Below are 21216 nucleotides of genomic sequence, written 5' to 3' on the forward strand. Positions count from 1 at the left end.
GCAGGAGGGCGGTAAGCCGTAAATCCAGAGGCCTTGTTTAAACAACAAAGAGGCGCTGGTCAGTATGTGGAGGATGCTTCCGAGCTGGCAGGTTGGCCAGATAGCTGAGAGCCCTGATGTGATCAGCTTGCTTGGCTCTTTCTTTGCAAAACCAAAGAAAAATGACTAACCGAAGGAGTATTCTACTGGAAACGGTTTCATGCTGTTGTCTCCCTGCCTCCTCCCCAGAGCACAGGCTGTCGTTTAGCGGTCAGACATTTATATAGGTATAACTACACAACATCTGTGGACCTTGTGACCATGAATGCAGCAGGGCAAGGCTGTCATCTCCATTGCACACCTGAGGTGTCACGACAGGAGGTTCTAGAACAAATCGATTAACAGTAATAAGTCGCCAAGACCTCCTGTCCTGACACCTCAGCCTGGGACAGGTCCTCAGATTTGTCATCTGAAAGATTACATCGGGTGTGGGAATCTCTTTCACCGTGAAGATGGTGTAGTAACGAGAGGCTTGGTGTAAGGCTAAAGGCCGAGGACCGCTGTCGATGCTTTGCTAACATACAGCAAAGCTCAAGGCCTCAAGCCTGAACAACAGGAGGTTAAAGCAAAAATTGTGCTAGGTAGATTCTGCACACAGGAATGCAGCAAGAGACAGAGTTGATAAGTCACGGGGCCTGAAAGCACCCAGAGCCAGGCACTTAATGATACACATAAACACATCCTGCTTGGTACCATGCACTCCCCAGACACTCCCCATAGATAACAGCTTAGCACCAGGAACATTCCCACCCAAGTTCAGGAACAGGTCGTAATGACAGCATGATGGAGAGTGTTGTTTTGATGGAGCACCACCATCTCCAAGTTAACGGGTAGGTCTAATTACACTGGCGGACGTCAATGTATTACAATGAGGGGGTTGTACCTGGATATGTAACTTGTTTATACCTGCGTATAAAAGCGTGTGTAATGGGCTGTGTCGAGTGACCTAGGAGGTGACAGAGCCCCCTTGCCGTCAGCTGAGTCATGTCCATTGTCACGGCATATGCACGTACCAATGTAAACTGTTGAGTCATACTGGAGACTCAGGACGGTGTTGGAGACGAGAAGTCAACGACAATAAACCTGGCTCCAGGGCCTTCGTACCTCACTTGATGTGCGGTTCTTGGGGGCTCTCGGAGGCATGCAGTGTCGGTTAACTGCAGGGTCTGCCCTGCTGTCCAAAGAGAGCCCACGCATGCAGCCAAAGTGATTAACATCAAAGGGAGCAGATTGGATGTCTGAGCACCGTTCCGGTAGAGACACCCGACTGCAGATGGATGCAAAGAATTCATTTCGATTCTCAGCAGCAGTCTTAGAATAATAGATGGCTAGGATTGGAAGCAACCTCAGGAGGTCATCAAGTCCAATGTCCTGCTCAGTGCAGTACCAACCCCAATTAAATCATCCCAGCTGGGGCTTTGCCAAGCTGGGCCTTGGAAACCTCTTAAGGATGGCGATTCCACCACCTCCTTAGGCTCGGTTTTCGCCCTTCAACACCTAGGTGCCCCACTGGTCACTTGGCAGGCTCTCGCCTTCTGGTGCAGTTTGAGTCTTTTGCTGTTAGAATTTGACTATTATTTTGGGGTCTGACTAATTATACTTCTACACTCAGCTTGCCAGAGTTTATGCTCCTTTCTATTTTCCTCTATAGGATTTGATTTCCAGTTTTTAAAGGATGCCTTTTTACCTCTAACTGTTCCTTTCACTCTGTTATTCAGCCATGCTAATGTTTGGGAGAGGTTTTTTTTTAAAATTTGGGGTGTGCATTTAATTTCAGCCGCTATTATGGTGTTTTTTAAAAAACATTCCATGCGTTTCACCCTTGTGATTGCTCCTTTTAATTTCCCTTTCACTTGCTTCCTCGTTTCTGGGCAGCTCTCCTCTGAACCTACATGGTACAAGCATCTCTGCAGCCGGGCATAGGTACTGAGCAGTCTTCTTCCCTGGTCATTAGTGTGAGGTTTGCCTCCAGCCCTTGCTAGTTTGATGGATCCATTTACACCCCATACATAAATAGAGGCAAACACACATTTCTTTGTGACAGACACATTTAACAAGGTACTCCAGGACTGCACCTGTTTTGTGATGCTACAGCCTAATGCGTCTGCCACTCAGACAATTTAACTCAAGAAATTGTTCACAGTTGATCACTTAAGTCATTAATTGTGGTGTCCTGCGAAGCCTGGTAAGAACTTCATGTCTCTGAAACACTAGAGGTCGCTGACGTGGTGGGTGGGGTTTGACCCAACCTTGCCTTGTTTCTCTGGACCATCATCATCATCATCAATAATAACCGTGGGCTCAGCGCCCATTGGGGTCTGATGCCTGTCTCGCTATTTCCTTCCATCTTTCCCTGTCCAGTGCAGAGTGGCTTAGTTTCTGTAGACTAGCTCCGCATCAATCTTCTATCCGTTCTCTGTGGGGTCTGCCTCTCCTATTCGAGCCGTCCATTACGCCAAATACCAGGGTCTTGATTTTTCATTTGTCATTCATTCTGCAAATATGTCCAAATCGTTGTAGCTTCCATTTTATAACCTTCTGCAGCAGGTTCTCTTTTGGCTGTATCTTTCTATATAACTCCTCATTGGTGACCTTCTGCATCCATCCTATTCTCAGAATCTTTCTATAACGACTCCTTTCGAATGCCAATAGTCTTCTCTTCGAATCTTTCATTATCACCCATGTCTCACATCCGTACAACATGCTGCTGAATACACACGTTTTCAAGATGCCCAGCTTCGTTCTTAAGCTAATTGCTCTGCTTTTCCAGATCTTATCCATCGCCTTCAAACTCGCTCTTGCTTTCGCTATTCTAGTTGCTATTTCCTTCTTACAGTCTAGATCATACGTTATGTTGCTCGCCAGATATGTGAACTTCTCTACATTTTCTAGTTCAATACCTTCAGCACTGATCTTCCTTCCTATTTCCTTACCTCCAAATGCCATTGTTTTTGTTTTCTCTCTGGGCCAGTGGTTCCCAACCTGTTCAGTGACATGGCACAGTTCAATGAGAGACACAATTCCACGGGGCGCCACCTGGCTCAATTGCTCATAAACCTCAAAGTTACTGACATTGACTCTGGTTACGGTCTTAGCTTTGCAACACAACAGTGCTCACAACAAGCTAAACAATGATCAAATGTGATGTTGAATAATCGTGTAACCGCTGAAGTGTTCTGGTTTGAATGTGGGTTGGTTACCATTCCAGTACCTGTACATAAATCTTAATACCCACCCCATAACAGGGTTATTAGTGATCAGTGAATTAGCAGCTTTCAAGTCATATCTTTCATGGCATAGTTTGCGCAAAGATTACTCTACTAGTGGAAAGGGCTTGAATAGTGCTGGTGCTTAGTGTCACTGGGCATAAGGAGCATTTTAAGTTGAGATTTAGGGCCAGGCTTTTAAAGGGATTGAAGCCCTAAACATGCAGATAGGAAGTAATGGGATTGTCAAAGACGTCTAACAGATTAGGGGCCCGATTCCTGCTGAAATCCCACCAGGAGCCTGTCTGCATCTTTAGGCACATATGTGCTTTTGACAACCTGGGGTTTAGGAGCCTAGCTTTAAGTGATTTAGGACCCCACATGCCTAAATGCTCTTGGAACATTTAGCTAAATGCCTGTTGAACATCTGCACAACTCCTAATACAGTGGGTCTAGCTTGCAATACAATTCATGTACGCCTACAGTGTTCGGTGATGCTAAACTCAACTGAAGCAGTACATGGTCAGCCCATAAAAAAGGCCGGTAGCTAGAGCCTCCCCCTCTCTAAAACATCCCTGACTCAGAACAGTGACGACTTAGACATTTCTTTGGGGCTGTTCATGGGGCCTCATTCTTAGAGCTGGAGCAGCCACAGCTCCCACCGAAATGGAAGGAACAGGGATTTCCCATAGATGAGAAGAGGATGTAGTAAATGCAGACTAGTTTTACCTCTAAATTGCTAAAATGTTCTGGTCCGGACCAGTGATCTGCCACTGGTGTGTTGGAAGAATTGTGTAAGTGTGCTGTGAAATTTCATCAATTTCCCCTTGCCTGGCCTCTTTGCAGAGCTGGTGAGGGGGTGGGGGGGAGAAACCAGCCCCCGGGTGGCTTTTTGCAAAGCTGCTGTGTGGGGAAATGCTGACCTCGCAGGAGCCTGTTCCCACTGGGAGGCAGCTGAAATGCTGCTTTGCTGTGGTAAGGGGGACGGAAGCCTGCTGGAGCTGGGATGCCGTTTAAATGCCGCATCCTGGCTCCAAGGGGGTGGCAGGAAGGAGAAGCCCGGTCTCCCACCCCACCTTCGAGTAACCGAACATTTCAGCGATTACACGATTATTCAGCATCCCCTTTGATCCTTGTTGTGAGCACTGCTGTGTTGCAGATCTCTCTAAGACCGTAACCGAGTCCCTGGCAGTAATTTTGAGGTTTATGAGCAATCGCTGCAGCTGAAAGACATGGGCATGCCAAGGAATTGTGTGTCCTATTGAAGTGTGCCGTGTCACTGAACAGATTGGGAACCACTGGTCCAGAGAAACAAAAGGTTAGGTCAAACCCCACCAATCACATCAGGGACCTCTATTGTTTCAGAGGCATGAAGTTCACACCAGGCTTCACAGGACACCACAGTTAATGACTCAAGCGATTAACTGTGAACAACTTAAGAAAATCATCTCAGAGAAGCAGCTGCATTCGGTTGTAGTGTCACAAAACACAAGCAGCCCTGGAGCACCTTAAATACTAACACATTTATTAGGTCATGATCTTAAATCTGAAGTAGTAGTAGTAGTCCTGTGGCACCTTATAGACTAACATATTTTGGAGCATAAGCTTTGGTGGGCAAAGGCCTGCTTTCTCATCCGAAGCTTATGCTCCAAAATCTCTGTTAATCTATAAGACGCCACAGGACTTCTTGTTGTTTTTGAAGATACAGACTACCAGGGCTACCCCTCTGATCCTTGTCACCATGCAAATCTGAAGAAGTGGCTCTTATCCAGGAAAGCTCATGACCCAATAAATAAAATTGGATCTTTAAGGTGCTCCAGGTCTGCTTGGTTTTTTTAAGAAAAGGACATATTAATTGTTAAAGTTTAAAAAAAACAGAACAAAAGAACACAAGGAACAAGGGTCACAATTCCTTCTACGCACCCCTCTGTGGAGCCCTTCAAGCAGAGATTACAACTCAGATGGGGAGTCCTCTCTGCAATGGGACAGGACGGGACAGGGGGGTGGGGGGGGCAGACTACGCCAAAGCCTGTTATTCTCCCATCTCAGTAACGAGTCCTGGCTCAGTGCGTGAAAGATAAGCAAACAGTATAGGAACCGGCAGAAGACCTTTGTTTACAGGTCAGTGAACCCTGGTTGGCTCATCTCGGATAACAAGCAGCCTGTCAGTGGGCAGAGAAATAAATAATCTTAACTGAATCCTGTTGGAACGAAGGCGGTTTCAATCAGCTCCTTAGAAGAAGCTGTTCAGTGACTGTTCATTTGAGGTGTGTGGTGTTGGGCATTATCCCACCAGCTCACTCCAAGGAACGGCCCTGAGGCTGGCAAACTGAGGCGAGTCAAACCCACTGAAACAAAACCCCCCTCACTGATCTCTTTTTTCCAGGAGCTCATACTCCAAACCAGGGATTCCCAACCTAGGGGTCGGGACCCACACATGGCTCACGATTAGATTTGTCAGGGACAGCCAGCAGCTCGGAGCTGTGCGCAGCTCTTAAAGAAACCATTGGCACCTCCTTAACGCTGCCACAACCAGCAGCTCTCTCTGTCAATAGAAAAGCAATCACGCATTACAAAGAGCTTCTCCACCTTTAATATTCGTAGCCATCCCAGGCAAGCCACTTCATAGACTCTTGCCGTTAAGTAATTTTCCCCCCCGCTTCCCACCTTTTGCCCCCCCTTCTGTTCTATGTAGCTGATTTGTCTTTTTTTGTATCTGCCCACAGCCCGTGTGACTTCCCCCAGCCCCAACCCCCTAGGCCTTGTGTGACCCACCCCCAGTTCCCCCAGCCCTTCAGCTCTCCTAGCCCTTGAATGTAAGTCCTCCCAGCTGCTGAGTATGACCCCCCCACGCCCCTCCAGCCTCTGAGTGTGGGGTTTAAGCTGGGGGAGTGGTGTGGGGATGAAGGTCTTTCCCCCACCCCAACTCAGATCAACTATAATAAAATAATTAACTATAATAAACAGTGTTAATGTTTTATTACTGTATTTCCTTTGTTCTCAAATAACTGCTAGGCCTATGTAAACATGAGGGGGTGTGATTTTGTATTCTTGCCTCAGGCGCAAAATTAGCTAGTTATAGCTCAGCTCTCCTCCCCCAGCCCCGCTCCCCATTTTTGAATTGCCTAGGGTCATCAAGTCTTCCTGACTTGTGCAAATGGGTCCCTGGCTGGAAAAGGTTGGGAACCGCTGGTCTAAACAATCCGGTGTTTAACAGGGAAAAAAAAAATTACTAAACATGGTATTGTTATATCCCCATGGATTCTTATGTTAGTAACCGATCAGAGCAGGCCTGTGTGCTTCCATATTTGTACATAAAACATCTCCCTCCCTCTTTACAAAATAATATCTAGGATTTTTCATCAGAAGGGTGTGCATTGAACTAGAAGATGCAAATACACATCTCTAAAGAAGCCCATGTTTTCTTAAACAAGTAAGGGCTAAATAAAGGGTTTTCTCACCAATAGAAGCACGAGGCCAGAAGCAAGCAAGAATGTCTACAAAACATTTCCCAATTATAAATGGTCTCCTTAAAGTTAAGGTCAACTAAGCCTGTGGATTAAACACAAGAAATACATTTAAATAAGTATATTTGTGTGTACAGGTTCAAAACTCAGGGCATTGTCTTTGAAGAGAGGCAAAGGCAGAGGAGTTGAAAAGCCATACAAAGAGGCCCTTGGCTTGGATTTTTATGGCTATAATCATCATCCCAACTTGGATTTTCCTAAAGAAGAACCTTTTCATATTCTTTTACATAGCCAGCCTTTCCCATCAGGACACAACTCTCTCTCTCTCTCTCTCTCTCTCTCTCTCTCTAGCTATTTATATTGTATAGGTTTGTCTACGTCAGACTGATGTCTTGCACAGATGGAACAGCTGCTCTCCAGGAGCCACACGTTGGCTGTTTGGCTTTCTGACATTTATAACGTCCCATTTGTGGTACATTTACAATCACAAAACTGCCTTTCAAATACTCTAGGGAAGACACCGTAAAAACAGTTACCTACTTTGGTAACTTGCTCTTCAAGCTGTGTTGCTCATGTCCACTCCATTCCAGGCGCATGAGTGCCCACGTGTGCAGTTATCAGACTTTGGATTTAATGGTAGCCTTAGGGTCAGTACAGGTGCCCCCGGGGAGTGCCACACTCATGCCAAAGTTTAATCCTACACCACCAACCCTACGCCACCACTTCTTTCTTGCTGGCAACCCTGATAGAGGGGCAGGAGGGTGGCTCTTGGGACCGACATGAGCCACACAGCTTGAAAAGCAACCGTTCAGAAAGGGAGCTTGCCATTTTTCTTCTTTGCGTGCTTGCTCACGTTGACGTCACTCGAGGTATCTCACAAGCAGCACTGGTGGGCTGCGAGTTCACAGGCTTGCCACACTCCCCTGCCAAAGCCAGCAGCATCTCAGGCCTGCTGAGCGAGCACAAGATGGGACCTAACATGGGGACAGTTGAGCAGGTAGCAGCACTACAGAGCTCCTGCATCGGACCCAAGAAGGCTGCTGCTGTTGCTCTAGCTGAGGACACTGACTATGACCAGTAGTGGCACACTTGCCTGCTCATCTCATGCAGGCTATGCACCAGGACAAAATCCTTTGAGCAGACACAGAGGAAACTGTCATCCTGCCTGCCATTACCACAAACAGCTGCCTCGATTTATGGAACCATTGAGGCCTATCAATAGAGGCCAGAGTCTGCCACACACTGAATGGTACATAACCTGCACTCCTCTTTGGATTTATGGGGCTTCAGAGAGAATCTCCCTAATCCAGGTCCAAAGCATCAGCAACAGGGCTGGGTCCATGGGGAAAAAAAAAAACAATCCTCCAATACCCACTCAGGGCTCCACCTCCTCTCTGGGGAGGAGAGGATGTCATGTGGCACCTTGAGCAACCCACGCAGATCACATCTCTAAGGGATGTAAACTGAGGCCAGCCACACCTACAGAAACTGGAGGTGAAATCAGGAATGATTGACCAGGTACATACAGACAGCCACGTGGCCTAGCAACTGCAGGCAGGGGTGAGACGTGCTGAGCAGGTGGTTCTTCACACGAGAGATCGGGTCCCACAGACCCCAAAAACATGCCTCTGGGAGGAAGGCTTTGGCTCCCGTAGAGTCAAGAACAGCCCCTGGTAACTCTACTAATGCTCATTAATTTTAATATTTAAAATAATATTAACGGTATTGACATCTCTCACTGGTTGACAGAAACCTTGGTTTTCTGACAAGGAAATTCCTGAGATGGTTCTAGCCTTCCATTTCACAAAACAAGCACCCAAGACCATAGATGTGTGAAGGATCACATCCATCCTGTGCATACGAGAGGCATTAGCTTGTGAACTCCAAGAGACCAGCTTGGAATAACATCAACTGTTAATAAAATGTTCTACCGATGGCCAGCTTCAGTGCCAGCACATGGCTTTACCACATTCAATCAGACCTAAGTGTCCTCATGTCTCTCCATCAATGGCCTCTCCCAACTCCCTCAGGCCAAAGTGCCACCAGGACAGTGACAGAGTAACCCCTTCCCCACCCTCTCAGTCAGAAATCAGTAAATGCCCTAACAGAAGAGGGGAGAGAGCCCTTCGGTTTTGCCTCTCTGATGTAACAAGCCTTACAAATATTTAACCCTGGTTTTATTTTTGGCTCTCGAACTCATGGACTCAAGGGCCTCTTCTGGCCAAGAATTCCTCTGTCCCACTGGGCAAACAGTCCTCTTTTTCCTCTAGTTTCATGAGCCGACTTTCACTGCTGGGACGTCCCCTTCCTCTCGTGAGGGCCATGCGACCAGACAAACAGCAACGACCTCTTTGTACACTTTTCTTTATGCTATCAAAACAAAAAAACAGTCCAGTAGCACTTTAAAGACTTAGCACTTTAATTATTTTGTTTGTCTTTAAAGTGCTACTGGACTGCTTTTTTGTTTTGATAGCATATAGACAAGCACGGCTTTCTCTCTGTTACTTTTCTTTATACATCTTTCTCACCTCTAAGCAGTTTTAAGCACCTCTGAAGATCAGGCTCAAAGTGTCTCAGGCAGGGTACCTGAAAACCACCTTTGAAAATTTGGACCTGAACATGCTGATGACCAGGGCCTTGACCCGGAGGGGTGTCCCATTGATTTTATCAGAAGCTGGATCAGAGCCTTGGAGAGCGGCCCATTTGATGATGGGCTGACCACTGCTCACCAGTAGCCCCTAATGGCCACCAGCAAAAATCTCAGCAAAGGCTGCACTTTGACTTTGCAGAACAGGGGAAGCAAATGGATGCAGTGGTGGTTAATGCTTAGTCTTGCTATCTGTAGGAGCACCCCGGGAGACCCAGCGGCCGACCCATGTGAAGAAGCATTACTTCATTTGTTGGCTGCATCTGACTTACCTGAAGAAATGAGGTAAGATTCTGGGATATATTAGCAGGAGAATTGTAAGCCAGACACAAGTAGTAATTCTTCCGCCCTATTCAGCACAGGCATGATGACCTCAACTTTGTCCCAGGCATATGGGACAAAAGTCCATAGGAGAGCAACAAAAATTAAAAAAGTCTAGAAAAACGACCTATGAGGAAAGGGTTTGTTTATTCTGGAAAAGAGATGACTGAGGGGGGATTTGATGACAACCTTCCAGTATGCAAAAGGCTGTTCTAAAGAGGGGTGTGGAAAAATGTTCTTATCCTCTGAGCACAGGTAGAGAAATAATGGACTTAAATTGCAGCAAGGGATATAGTTCTCAACCTGCTTCAGTGGGGGCTGCAGGCTGAAAGCCACAGCGCCACTGCCAAATTCCCGCAGACCCTATGACTGGCCTCTCCTGCCCAAAGACCCATCCACACTGCAGGACCAGGAGAAAAGCCCTGGGTGTTGGGCTGTGCAGCCATGCCTCACTGCAGAGGACGGAACTAGACATAGCCTGGCCCCTTACACTCCTGCACGTCTCTGATTCCTGAGTAAGGCTCAAGTAAAACCGGAACCAAAATGTTTACAAAGACAAAACTGGGACGTAAAAAAGTTTTATTTTTAAAAATACAATTTTAACAGCTGTGCTGTGGGCATTTACAAGGGGGTTCCCTGAAAGGCTTTCCACTGAGTCAGCACAAGCACCAGGGACTCATGAGAACTAGTGATCCACACCCCAAAGTGACTGTATGCACAGCCATGCCAGCAGGGTGGTGTCTGGCAGGTCATGTGCCCTTTGGGCACTGTTTGTAAGGCTGTGTTCTCATGTTTCCCCATATCTCAGAGATCCTGGCCCCTGGTTTGAGCAGGTCATAGCTTGCTAAGAATACACAGATCCACCCTTTAGAAACATTCAGTAGGAAGGACGTGCTCTGTTGATGACCCTTGCAGCAGCAGTTTTTCCACAGATCAGCAAGACAGGCAAAGAAAGACGAGCAGTAGTAACCCGAAAAGAGAGACCACTAATAAAACACAGGCAATTGCTAGGATTCTTGTTTCCCAGGTGTTTAGAAAATTGAATACCCTTCCCAGTTAAAATCAGATTATTTACAAAAGGCTTCTGCCCAGCATGGACACATGGCAGGCACACTGACACGCACCCAAATTTGCCTTTAAATGTGAAAAAGTCTTGTGTCTGATAGAGAAAATAGCTTTGTAGAGATATACAGACCCACAAGCATTTTGCAAAGTCATATAAACCTCTTCTTCTCTTTAAAAACGTGCACAACTTCTAGCATATACACGTATAAAATACTGGTTCTTCCCCCTTTGCTTAACGCTAGAAGCCAGAAAGTCTCAGTTTGCCATCACAAATTACAGGATTTGGCTGCCCTCAACAGCAAAACCATGCAGGATGAGAGACTGGGGACACCAAACACATACAAAGCATCAAAACATTGTTTATAATTAGCTGAGTTTAAAATTTATCAGAAAAAATTGAACAGTAGCAAGGACTCTCCGTGGAACACGTCTTTTGTCTGATTCTGTATGACTGTCCAACAAAGGAGCAAAAGAGTTACAGCACCCACGATTCAAATGAGTTTTTTCCACGTGCCTCCTGGTAGGTGCAGTCCTAGATCTGCGATTTCAGTTATGGGATATTCCCTATAGTTTATGCATGAAAACCACTGTACACAGAAGTCAGAGTAACACCCTAGGCCTGTCGGGGATTATACTTAATGTCGAAAGCCAAGTAAATTGAAACTTCAAGTCATTTTCAGTCCATCAAAGCCACAAAACTTCCATCTTTTTTCCAAGCTAGCCCCAACTCCGCTCAGCTCCTGTCTGAAGGTGTGCTGCAGTCTGCTCATCAGAACTTCCACTTCGGTCGGACAAATCTGTAGGAGAGAAGTGAAATTTCCACTGAAAATTAAGCAACTTCTGGCATGAGAATCCCAACTCACTAGCTGTATGTTCACGCATTTGCAATGGCTGACCCCAGGCAAAAACACCCTTCCTGCAGCATTTAGGGTTTCCCGAGGTCCCCCGTGCAAACGCCAATGGGGACCCAGCCTGGCCTTGGTTAAGCTATGAGGTGCTGTCACCACAGCTGGAGGCAGGAGAGCTCAGACATCAGGAATACAAAACCGAGGGGAAGAAAATTGATTCTCATTCACCCAGCTTCAACCCCGTACTTGTGCCTTAACTGTGTGGCGTATTTACAAACTCTGATCTATGTTCTGACCCCTGACTGTCCCCAGAGCTCCATTCCAGCACCACCCTGGGCCTAGTCCTGACCCGACATTGAGCATTAACTTCTGCTCCAACCACAAGGCCTGACTACCAAGAGGCAGCACCTGGCACACGGGAGCCATCCGGAGAGATGCTCTAACACACCCTGCCATTGCAACCAACACTGCAGGGTGTGTTAGAGCACACCCAAGGCACATGGTTTCCCCACACGAGGACAGACCTACCTCCTCTTCGGGAAGCCTATTCCCACCTGCTCAGTGGCTGGTTGTGCCCAGAGAGACACACCAAACATCCCCCCCCACCCATGCATCAGCCCAGAGAGAAAGTCATCAACCCCAGCAGGTCAGGCCAGCGCTCAGCTCTGCCACCTCTAAGAGGAAAGCACAAACAAGATGGAAATGGGAAAGCCAAGCTGGAATTCAAAAAGCAAACAGCCAGAGACAAAAGCAAACAGCAAGAACATCTTTCAGTAAGTCAGCAGCAGAAAACCTGTAAGAGAATCAGCAGGCCCACAAGCAAGTTAAGGGAACAAATTAAAGAGAATAAGGAAGTTGCAGGAAAGCTAAACAACTTCTGTGCATCAGTCTTCTCCACAGGGAAGAGATCTATTCCAGATTAATTAAAGTGAACCACTGAGCAGTCCAAGGAGAAAACACTGGAAGAAATGGTAATGAGGCAAAAAAGCAAGAGGACACTTCTCCAGGCAGAAGAGGGAAAACAAGAATTAAGTGGCTGCTGCGTTGCTATCAAAAACACACGCTTTGACTTTTAAATCAGATACTACACTGGTGAACTGGAGGGGAGCGAATATTACACATGTGATAGAAAAGGCAGCAGAGCAACCCTGGAGAAACACAGAAGAATGAGCTTTACTTCACAACCAGGACCTTTCCATGTGAATTATTTAAAAAAGAAGAGTTAGAAAAGCAATCTTAAGTAACAAGGTGCACCAAGGCCAGACCATAAAGGCAAATTGGACAGCTCAACTCCCTGGAAAAATTCCAAGAGGTTGAACGGCGTAGTGGATAGAGAAGCACAGGAAGACATAAATCACTCCGGCTTTGTCTACACTACCAAGTTTTGTCAAAACAAAAATCGCTAGCGTGCGTTCACTCTTGCTCCCTCTGTGGGCAGATGATGTCCGCACTGGGAGGGCCATCACCGACAGTGTGAGCAATGGGTAGGTATCCCACTGGGATGGGAAGGCAGAGCTTGTCACATTTTAGGATCCCCTCCGAGTTCTCCCACAGCCTCCTCAGCTGCTGGAAGGGGCATCACAAGCTCTCTGTGCTGAGGAATGTCAAAGCAGCACAGCAGCTGTCTGCTTGCGGTCCTGCTCCTAACGCAGAGCGGAACAGCAGCTTTCCAATGATCAGCTGTCAGACGCTTCTGGGAGCTTTGGAAGGGGAGGGACGCATGCCTGCAGTGCCTCAGAGTGCAAAACCCTGAACACTGACCGGGGGAGGGATAGCTCGGTGGTTTGAGCATTGGTCTGCTAAACCCGGGGTTGAGAGCCCAATCCTCAAGGGAGCCATTTAGGGATTGGGGCAAATAGATGTCAGGGATGGTGCATGGCCCTCCCAAGATGGCAGGGGACTGGACTAGATTTCCCCAGGTCCCTTCCAGTTCTAGGAGATGTGTATCTCCAACTATATTTTTTATTTTATATTAACAGAGCCATCAGTACAGGCATTGTGGGATGCTGGGAGAACCCACTTCTGTCAACAAAACAAACAGCAGAGCCCACGCCGGCTCTGTCTCGATAATAAAGTGATGGGAAAAGTCTTTGCTAGGCGTGGAAGTGCGCCGCCTGAACTGTGTGTTTTTCCCAACGAAAGTCACAAGTGCCACGTGTATGCTCTGACTCCTCTGTCACCCCAGGCAGTTATGGCAACAAAACTGTCATGTGAAAAGGCTTCAGACTTTCAAAAGCTGTTGGAAAGACCCTCAATGTTAAGGCTACTAAGCACACCAAACCATGGAGCGAGCTAAAAATTGTCAGACCCTTCTCCCCCTCCATTTGTCCCACCCACCTGCTCTGCCATAACCGAGATTGCTAGATCCTCAGGCAGGGGTTCAAACAAATGTGAATGCCTATATGTGGATACAAATTCACATGAATGTCCTTGCCAAGCTGCTCTCTCTCCTTGAGTGAGCCCAGAAGAGGTGGAGGAGGATAGCGTGAGGAGATGCTAATTAGGGATTCTAGGAAGGTAGGAGCCAGGTCCGGGGGGACTTTCACATGTAAGGAGAGAGGAATGTACAGAGGTCCCAGCCATTCCCCATCTCTCCAGTCCTGGACACTCCTGGTCTCTCCAGTGGGAGGTCAGGGGAATCCTCCTGCTGGTCCTGGTAGAGCTGGTGGGGGCAGAGCACCGCAGATGGACATCCCAGCCAGTCTCTTCCCCCTCCCAGGGTCAGTCCCTGGAGTTGGGGAGGACATGGAAGCAGAAGCTGACAGCGACCAGATGCAGTGGTGTGTAAGGAGATGGAGGTCTGGCTTCTGGAAAGTGGGAATAGGAGAGCCCTGCCCAACTGCACAGAAAGACAACCACCTTCCCTGGCCAGGCCTGCTCAGAGAAACCCCAGCACACCTACCTTGGTGTCCAGCCGCTGCAAGTAGGAACAGATGTACTCTATGCTTGCTCCAAATGGGTGAACATGAAGGAACGTTGAAATGATCCCTACAGAAATAACACAGCAGGGGGTCATTCCTGTAATTCAGCTGAGAGCACCAGCATTGTACGGTTGCATGCGGGTCTTTTCCCTGAATGCAGTGTGCTGGGGTCTGGCCCGTACGCTGCAAAACCATGAGGAACAAAGCATTTCCTAGGGCAGCAATCCAGGCAGCAACTGGAGGTGTGTTTCTAATATCCCTCAGCCACATCCAGACAACTAAAAGTGTGTGAACTCCTACAATGGGCAACATGATGTAATGTGAGGTGCAGCAAAAGGTCAGCATCAAAAGTAGGAGGATGGACATGTAGATTAGCTCCTAAACATTCTGACGAACCAAAGAAGGCCGTGGCCAATAGGAACACATCTTGGAGTCGCCGTGGGTAGTTCTCTGAAAACACCCATGCAGTGTGCAGCAGCAGTCAGAAAAGTGACCAGGATGTTCGCAATCACTAGAAAAGGGATAGACAATACTACAGAGAATGTCTTATTGCCCTTGTATAAAACCATGGTACGCCCACCTCTTGAATACTACGTACAAATGTGGTCACATCCCAAAAAAAGATACACTGGCATTAGAAAAGGTTCAGAGAAGGGCAACTAAATTGATTAGGGGTTTGGAATGGGTCCCACATGGAGATTAAAAAGATTAGGATTTTTCAGCTCAGAAAAGCGGAGACTAAGGGGGGATATGATAAAGGTATAACACATTATGGCTACGTCTACACGTGCCCCAAACTTCGAAATGGCCACGCAAATGGCCATTTCGAAGTTTACTAATGAAGCGCTGAAATGCATATTCAGCGCTTCATTAGCATGCGGGCGGCTGCAGCACTTCGAAATTGACGCGCCTCGCGGCTCATCCCAACGGGGCTCCTTTTCGAAAGGACCCCACCTACTTCGAAGTCTCCTTATTCCCATGAGCTCATGGGAATAAGGGGACTTCGAAGTAGGCGGGGTCCCTTCGAAAAGGAGCCTCGTCGGGACATGCCGCGCGGCGGCGAGGCACATCAATTTCGAAGCGCCGCAGCCGCCCGCATGCTAATGAAGCGCTGAATATGCATTTCAGCGCTTCATTAGTAAACTTCAAAATGGCCATTTGCATGGCCATTTCGAAGTTTGGGGCACGTGTAGACACGGCCTATGAGTGGTGTGGAGACAGTTAACAAGGAATAATTATTCACTTGTTCCCATAACATAAGAACTAGGGGACACCAAATGAAATTAATGGGCAGCAGGTTTAAACAAATAAAGGAAGCTCTTCACACAGCACAGTCAACCTGTGGAGCTCCTTGCCAGGGGAGGCTGTGAAGGCCAGGACTATAATAGGATTTTTAAAAGAGCTAGATAAATTCATGGAGGTTAGGTCCATTAGTGGCTATTAGCCAGGATGGGTAAGGAACGGTGTCCCTAACCTCTGTCTGTCAGAAGGCTGGAGAGAGATTGTTACCTGTTTGGTTCATTTCCTCTGGGGCACCTGGCATTGGCCACTGCCGGCAGACAGGATACTGGGCTGGATGAACCTTTGGTCTGACCCAGCAAGGCTGTTCTTAACATAAGCCCCTATCAGCAATGAAAGCAGGCACTAGGTGGATAAAGCAGACTGCCCTCAGCAGGGATGTAAGACACTACCCATAGCACCACAAGCAAAACAAGCCTAGCACCTGGGTCTCATGGGCCTAGGAACCACCATTTCTGATCCCCATTCAATACAAATCTTTAATTTAGTGACTGGGACTAGTACATTGCCCAGGCAGTGACGAAACTAAACATTCTGCACTCATCTTCTGCTTCTTGCAACTTCCAGGGAACTTTGGGCTCATTACAGATTCAGCCCTATCTCCTACAGCTACAATAACTGAGGTTACTAATGATGACCCTGAGGCACTACAAAACCCTGAAGGGCCTTCTGAATCACAGAAAAGTGAAATTACGTGCAGTATTGTTTTAGTAGCAAATGCACTTTTAGTGATCTGGGTGTGCGCCAGGCCTCTGGGTAGTCATAGGAGGAACTACTGCCAGAAACTTTGACCTGACTATGCCCAAGTACTTCAAGAAACCAAACTACTCTGCAGTGCAATACTACCACGGGATTGGTGGCGACCGGTGTACTATTTTATGCATTATTCATTTGCCTATATTCTGATTTCTGGAAAATTAGCATTCCATTGGTAAGTATAACTCTGAGTCCCTGAGATATTTGATGAACTGGCATCTCCCAACACGCCAGACGACAGTTTTAAAAGTAACCGGGTACAATCTAAGCACTGGGTGCCGCAGGCAGACTGAGCTCTGCTCAGCACAGGGCATCAGGTGGCGGGTGGCAAAACATGTTTTACATCCTATCACTCTACCCTGGGCCTAATCTGGTCAGAGGCAGAATCAGCCCCTAGTGTTATTCTTCCTTGAATCTGGCTGCGCACATCCCCAGCAGACCTTTTGGGCAGGTGAGAATAATTGGCACAGAGACAAGCCAGCCTTTGCCCCTACACCAGAGCAGCACAACACAAGAATATGCCATGTGGGGACTCCCTCTACAGCAGCTGAGTTTCCAAGCCCTTTGCCACAGGGGTTCCAAGAATCAGACAAGGAAAACGAGTCAGGTTCTGCTCTGCCTAAGCTTTAAGGCTCTTCTCTCTTAGTAACTGCAGGTCTGACTGAGCAGCCCTTGTCCTTTGCCAAGAGAATCTCTCACAGCATGGTCTCTGTTCCATGACCTGAGCTGAAGCCTGCCAGCGTGGCTCTAGGATACTGGCTGGTGTGGGACCCTTGGTAAACTTCTTGGTTGATTAGTGCAGTGTGGGTGACGGGGTGGCAGCTGGAGTGGTCAGCTAGCTGAATTATAGCGTGTTTCTCAAGTGGTGTTGCAGGAGGATTTTCTTCTTCAAATGAAGAGTTGTTAATCTCAGTGATTATCCCAGACTGCTTTAGCTAGTAAAGAAATGGATCAGCATGGCAGGGAGCTCAGTTTTCCTGCAGTACTTGTACAGACCTTATCGTGTGCCTTGACCAAATGCAGAGAAGGAAGAAATCCCATTACTGACTGAAATTCATTATAATTTTCCTGGTGTCTTAAGTCCAGTATGGACAGTTTTCTCTGAGAACAGACAAATGAGTCTTCACAGCAGGAGGTAGTAGGCTGCAGACACGTGAGAGAAGTGCAATTTAACAGTACACTTTGCCGTCTACAACAGTTTAGTGGGCCAAAATTTAGCAGGTGCTGTGATGGAGGAGCACTTCTGGGCCATGAGATTTCACAGACCTTGAAAGTGGCCCTGGTTCCAGGACTTAAGATATAGTAGGCCCCAACTTATGCAGCAGGAAACTGCTCCTGTCAGGGGTGGCAGCCTGACTCTCGCCACCCCTGCCAGGAGCGGGGAGGCTGCCGTTCCTGTCGGGGCAGCAGCCCAGAGTCAGCACTGGTCAGTTTTCTCACTCCTCTGAGCGGCAGGGAACCCAGAGCCAGGTACTGGCTCCTCAGCACTCAGAGTCGCATTAACCCAAGATATGCACAACCTGAGCGCGTGTATCTGGGAGTTCTACTGTAACCTATCCCAGTGATTCGAAAACTTCACTGCACCATGACCCTTTTTTGACAGCCAAAATTTCTGCACGAACCCAGGAAGAGCGACCAAAGCCTCAGCCCAGTGAGCTCTGTAGCCCTGGATTGGAGGAGGTAGAAGGGAAATGGTGGGGATGGAAGGGGCAGCAACACCGCAGACCAGGCAGGGGCCTGTGACCTAAGCCTTGCCACCCAGGGCTGCGGCCCTCAGGTTTTGGCCCCAGATGGTGGGGCTCGGGCTTCAGCTTTGGTCCTGGACCTCAGGAAGTCCAAGCCAGCTTTGGTGACCCCATTGAAAAAGGATCAATACCCGAGAACAGATTCTAGGTGAGATCCTAGTCCCACTGACATCACTGGGAATTTGCCATGAACATGAGCGGAAGCAGCATTTCACCTTGGCTTCCTGCGGTGGCAGCCCATGAAACTGAGGAAGAGCCCAGACAGTAAGACTGAAAAGCTGCATTCACAATACCCCACAAGAACATCTCCCATGATTCCTGAATCCATTTCGTAGGGCTGACAGCATGTACAACCATCTTACCATTAGCAGACACGCTGTAACTTGAGTCTTACCTACTAGTAACGCTTCTCGTTCGGATTTAACAGGGCTACAGCTCAGAGTCCTCTCAAGTGGACACTCCTTCTCCTGGCTAGCTGCGCAGATCCGGTAAGCACTGCTTTCCTGCAAAACCAGCAGTCTGCTTCAGACCCACACAATACAGCAGTGGTTCCAACTAACAAAATGTCAGCTCAGTGTTTAACATGGACAGATTTTACAGAGCTGCTCTTTTTGTTCTTCTGTTCAATATGTCTCAATATATTATTTATGTCATGAAATGTATCCCCCCAAAAAAACAAACCACCCCACACAGGCCATGCAATAGGGGTCACCGGTCATTTTGCTGTGGGAACCTTTACATCCCTCCCAGTGTTAAAAAGAAAGGTGTCCTGACTGTTAGTTTGCATTTCATGGACTATCAGCTTAAAACTAAACCTCACAAAAACTTACACTCAAATAACTCGTTAGCCCTTAAGGTGCCACAGATCTTATGAGGACCAGGACTTTAACAGGGTTCAAACAGAGCTAGCTAAACTCCTGGAGGTCAGGTCCATCAATGGCTGTTAGCCAGGATGGGTAGGAATGGCGTCCCCGGCCTCTGTCAGAGGTTGGGAATGGGCGACAGAGGAGGGATCACTTGATGATTACCTGTTCTGTTCAATCCCTGAGGGACTCCTGATATCGACCACAAACAGCCCAGGGTTAGACAGAACTCTGGTCTGACTCAGTATGACCACTCTTATGTTCTCATGCCTCCTTGTTTAATCATTGTGAATATGTTTATAATAAATAAGGGAGGCAGAAATTAATTAAGCCAACTATTGTGGGGGTGTGTACAGTAAACGAAGTACACAGAAACAGCCTGAACTTGCCTTACACAATCCGCAAAGCAATTGGTCTTTACATGCGAGAAATACTGATGTTAGCAACTAGGAGAAGTGTATGTAAATTGTGTGATGTCAGGTCTGGGAGGTCCCTTCCTGCCCTACATTCTGTAAGATGGAATAGACACTAGCAACTTTCCCAGATCAGCCTCAGCTCTGCAAGGCTATGGAACAAAGAGCGATAAATCATTACTGCTAAATTGAATGGGATTTACTCAACAACACGCTTAGGGCAGCTCTGCTGAGAAAGGAGTTGCCATTTTTATATTGTCCCTTCTCCAAGTAGGGCTGCCCTTTGCTTCAAAAAAGCACTTGCATCAAGCACTTGCAGTGTTATCCTGAATTCCTAACTGTCTAAGGGGGCAGTGACTTTTCCAGGGAATGACCATCTATTTATCCACAGAACAGATGTTGCAAAGCATAAGAACGCAATATTGCCAGTGACATCAACTTCTGCCACTGAACGTCAACCCTGCACAGCCAGTACTGTAGTTAACTTTTCCCCTCTCTCTGGAGAGCAACACACGGATAGACAAGTGTTAGGTACTGAAGTGAACCCATCATCCTAATAACGAACCAGTCAGTCATCAGCTGGCAATGTCCTTCAGTCACTGCTGATGTGGCTGGATCCGATCAGTCACAGACACAGATCAAAACCCTGAACTGACCAACCTATGAGAATACGACAATCTAATTCCAGTTAATCACATGGGAGTGATTGCGGAGTCCCACTCTCTCTGCCTTCTTCCTGCTCCGGGAAGGGAGTAATCTGCACCAGGTCTACACTGGGCAGCAGCACACGCACCCCTCCAGGCTGGTGCAGCTAGGACTCAGCACATGCTCTGCCGTCTCCTATCCTCTCTCACCCTCCTGAGCAGGGAAGGCATGTAGCAGGCCTCCTCTCCTACCTGTGCTATTGCAAATAGCCACCAAGGAGGGTAAGGGGCTACCTGCTACACTTGCACTCCGGCACTCTCCAGCCCACCACGTGGCCCTTGAGAGATGTAAGCAGGCATGTGTGCGGGCAGAGGAGCCAGCTCACGCATTACTAAATCAATAAAAGGGGTCATGTTATCTTCCTCCAAGTGCAATCAAGGAACAGCTATTTTTGCAGACGGATTGGCAGATACGCGCCTTTGGATGCTAGAGTGCAGGTCATCTCCCTGCTCCCCACTTCACAGTGCTACAGCGATTTACTTCTTTTGCAGCCGGAGACTGCGCAGGGTGCTTACCTCCTAGCCTAGGTGTGTCAGGTTTACATACTCCAGTCCAAACAGCTGATCCATTTACAATGACTGTCACTACTTCTCTTAGCAGAAAGTAGCAGGAAGAAACACTGACTTACATTTCCTGGAATATCAGTGGCGTCTCTCTCCTTGTCCTCTTCATCCTCCCTCTTTTGATGTGGGCCATTACAGAAAGGAAAAGATTAGTCTTTGGCATAGTAAAATATTAGCTTTGTGCATTGATCTTTGCTCCAGTTTGAGAGCTTCATTTTCAATCTAATTGAGATCCAAATGCTTGAACAACCAGAAAGACAGTGACTGTGTGTAACCCCTCCCAGCTCCAGTACATAGCGCTCACTAACCACAGGGAGAGGGAGAGTTCTCATGTCAGGGAGGTCCTGACCAGATCTGA

At 47.6% G+C, this 21216-nt stretch overlaps 1 protein-coding gene across 4 annotated transcripts in view; it reads right to left on the reverse strand.

The window, feature by feature from the left end:
- Positions 1-10247: 10247 nt before the first annotated feature.
- The window catches only part of ENOX2 (ecto-NOX disulfide-thiol exchanger 2), a 59535-nt gene continuing 48566 nt past the window's right edge, over positions 10248-21216 (reverse strand). For all 4 annotated transcript variants that reach the window (XM_075007478.1, XM_075007477.1, XM_075007476.1 and 1 more), the window contains 4 exons: positions 20924-20974; positions 18709-18817; positions 14496-14581; positions 10248-11542 (listed from right to left, as the gene is read on the reverse strand). In XM_075007478.1, coding sequence (XP_074863579.1) covers positions 11411-11542; positions 14496-14581; positions 18709-18817; positions 20924-20974 — 378 coding nt within the window. In that variant the 3' untranslated portion in view covers positions 10248-11410. The remainder of the gene's footprint in view (positions 11543-14495; positions 14582-18708; positions 18818-20923; positions 20975-21216) is intronic.

The sequence above is a fragment of the Carettochelys insculpta genome, chromosome 13 (genome assembly GCF_033958435.1).
Source record: "Carettochelys insculpta isolate YL-2023 chromosome 13, ASM3395843v1, whole genome shotgun sequence".
Lineage (NCBI taxonomy): Eukaryota > Metazoa > Chordata > Testudines > Carettochelyidae > Carettochelys > Carettochelys insculpta.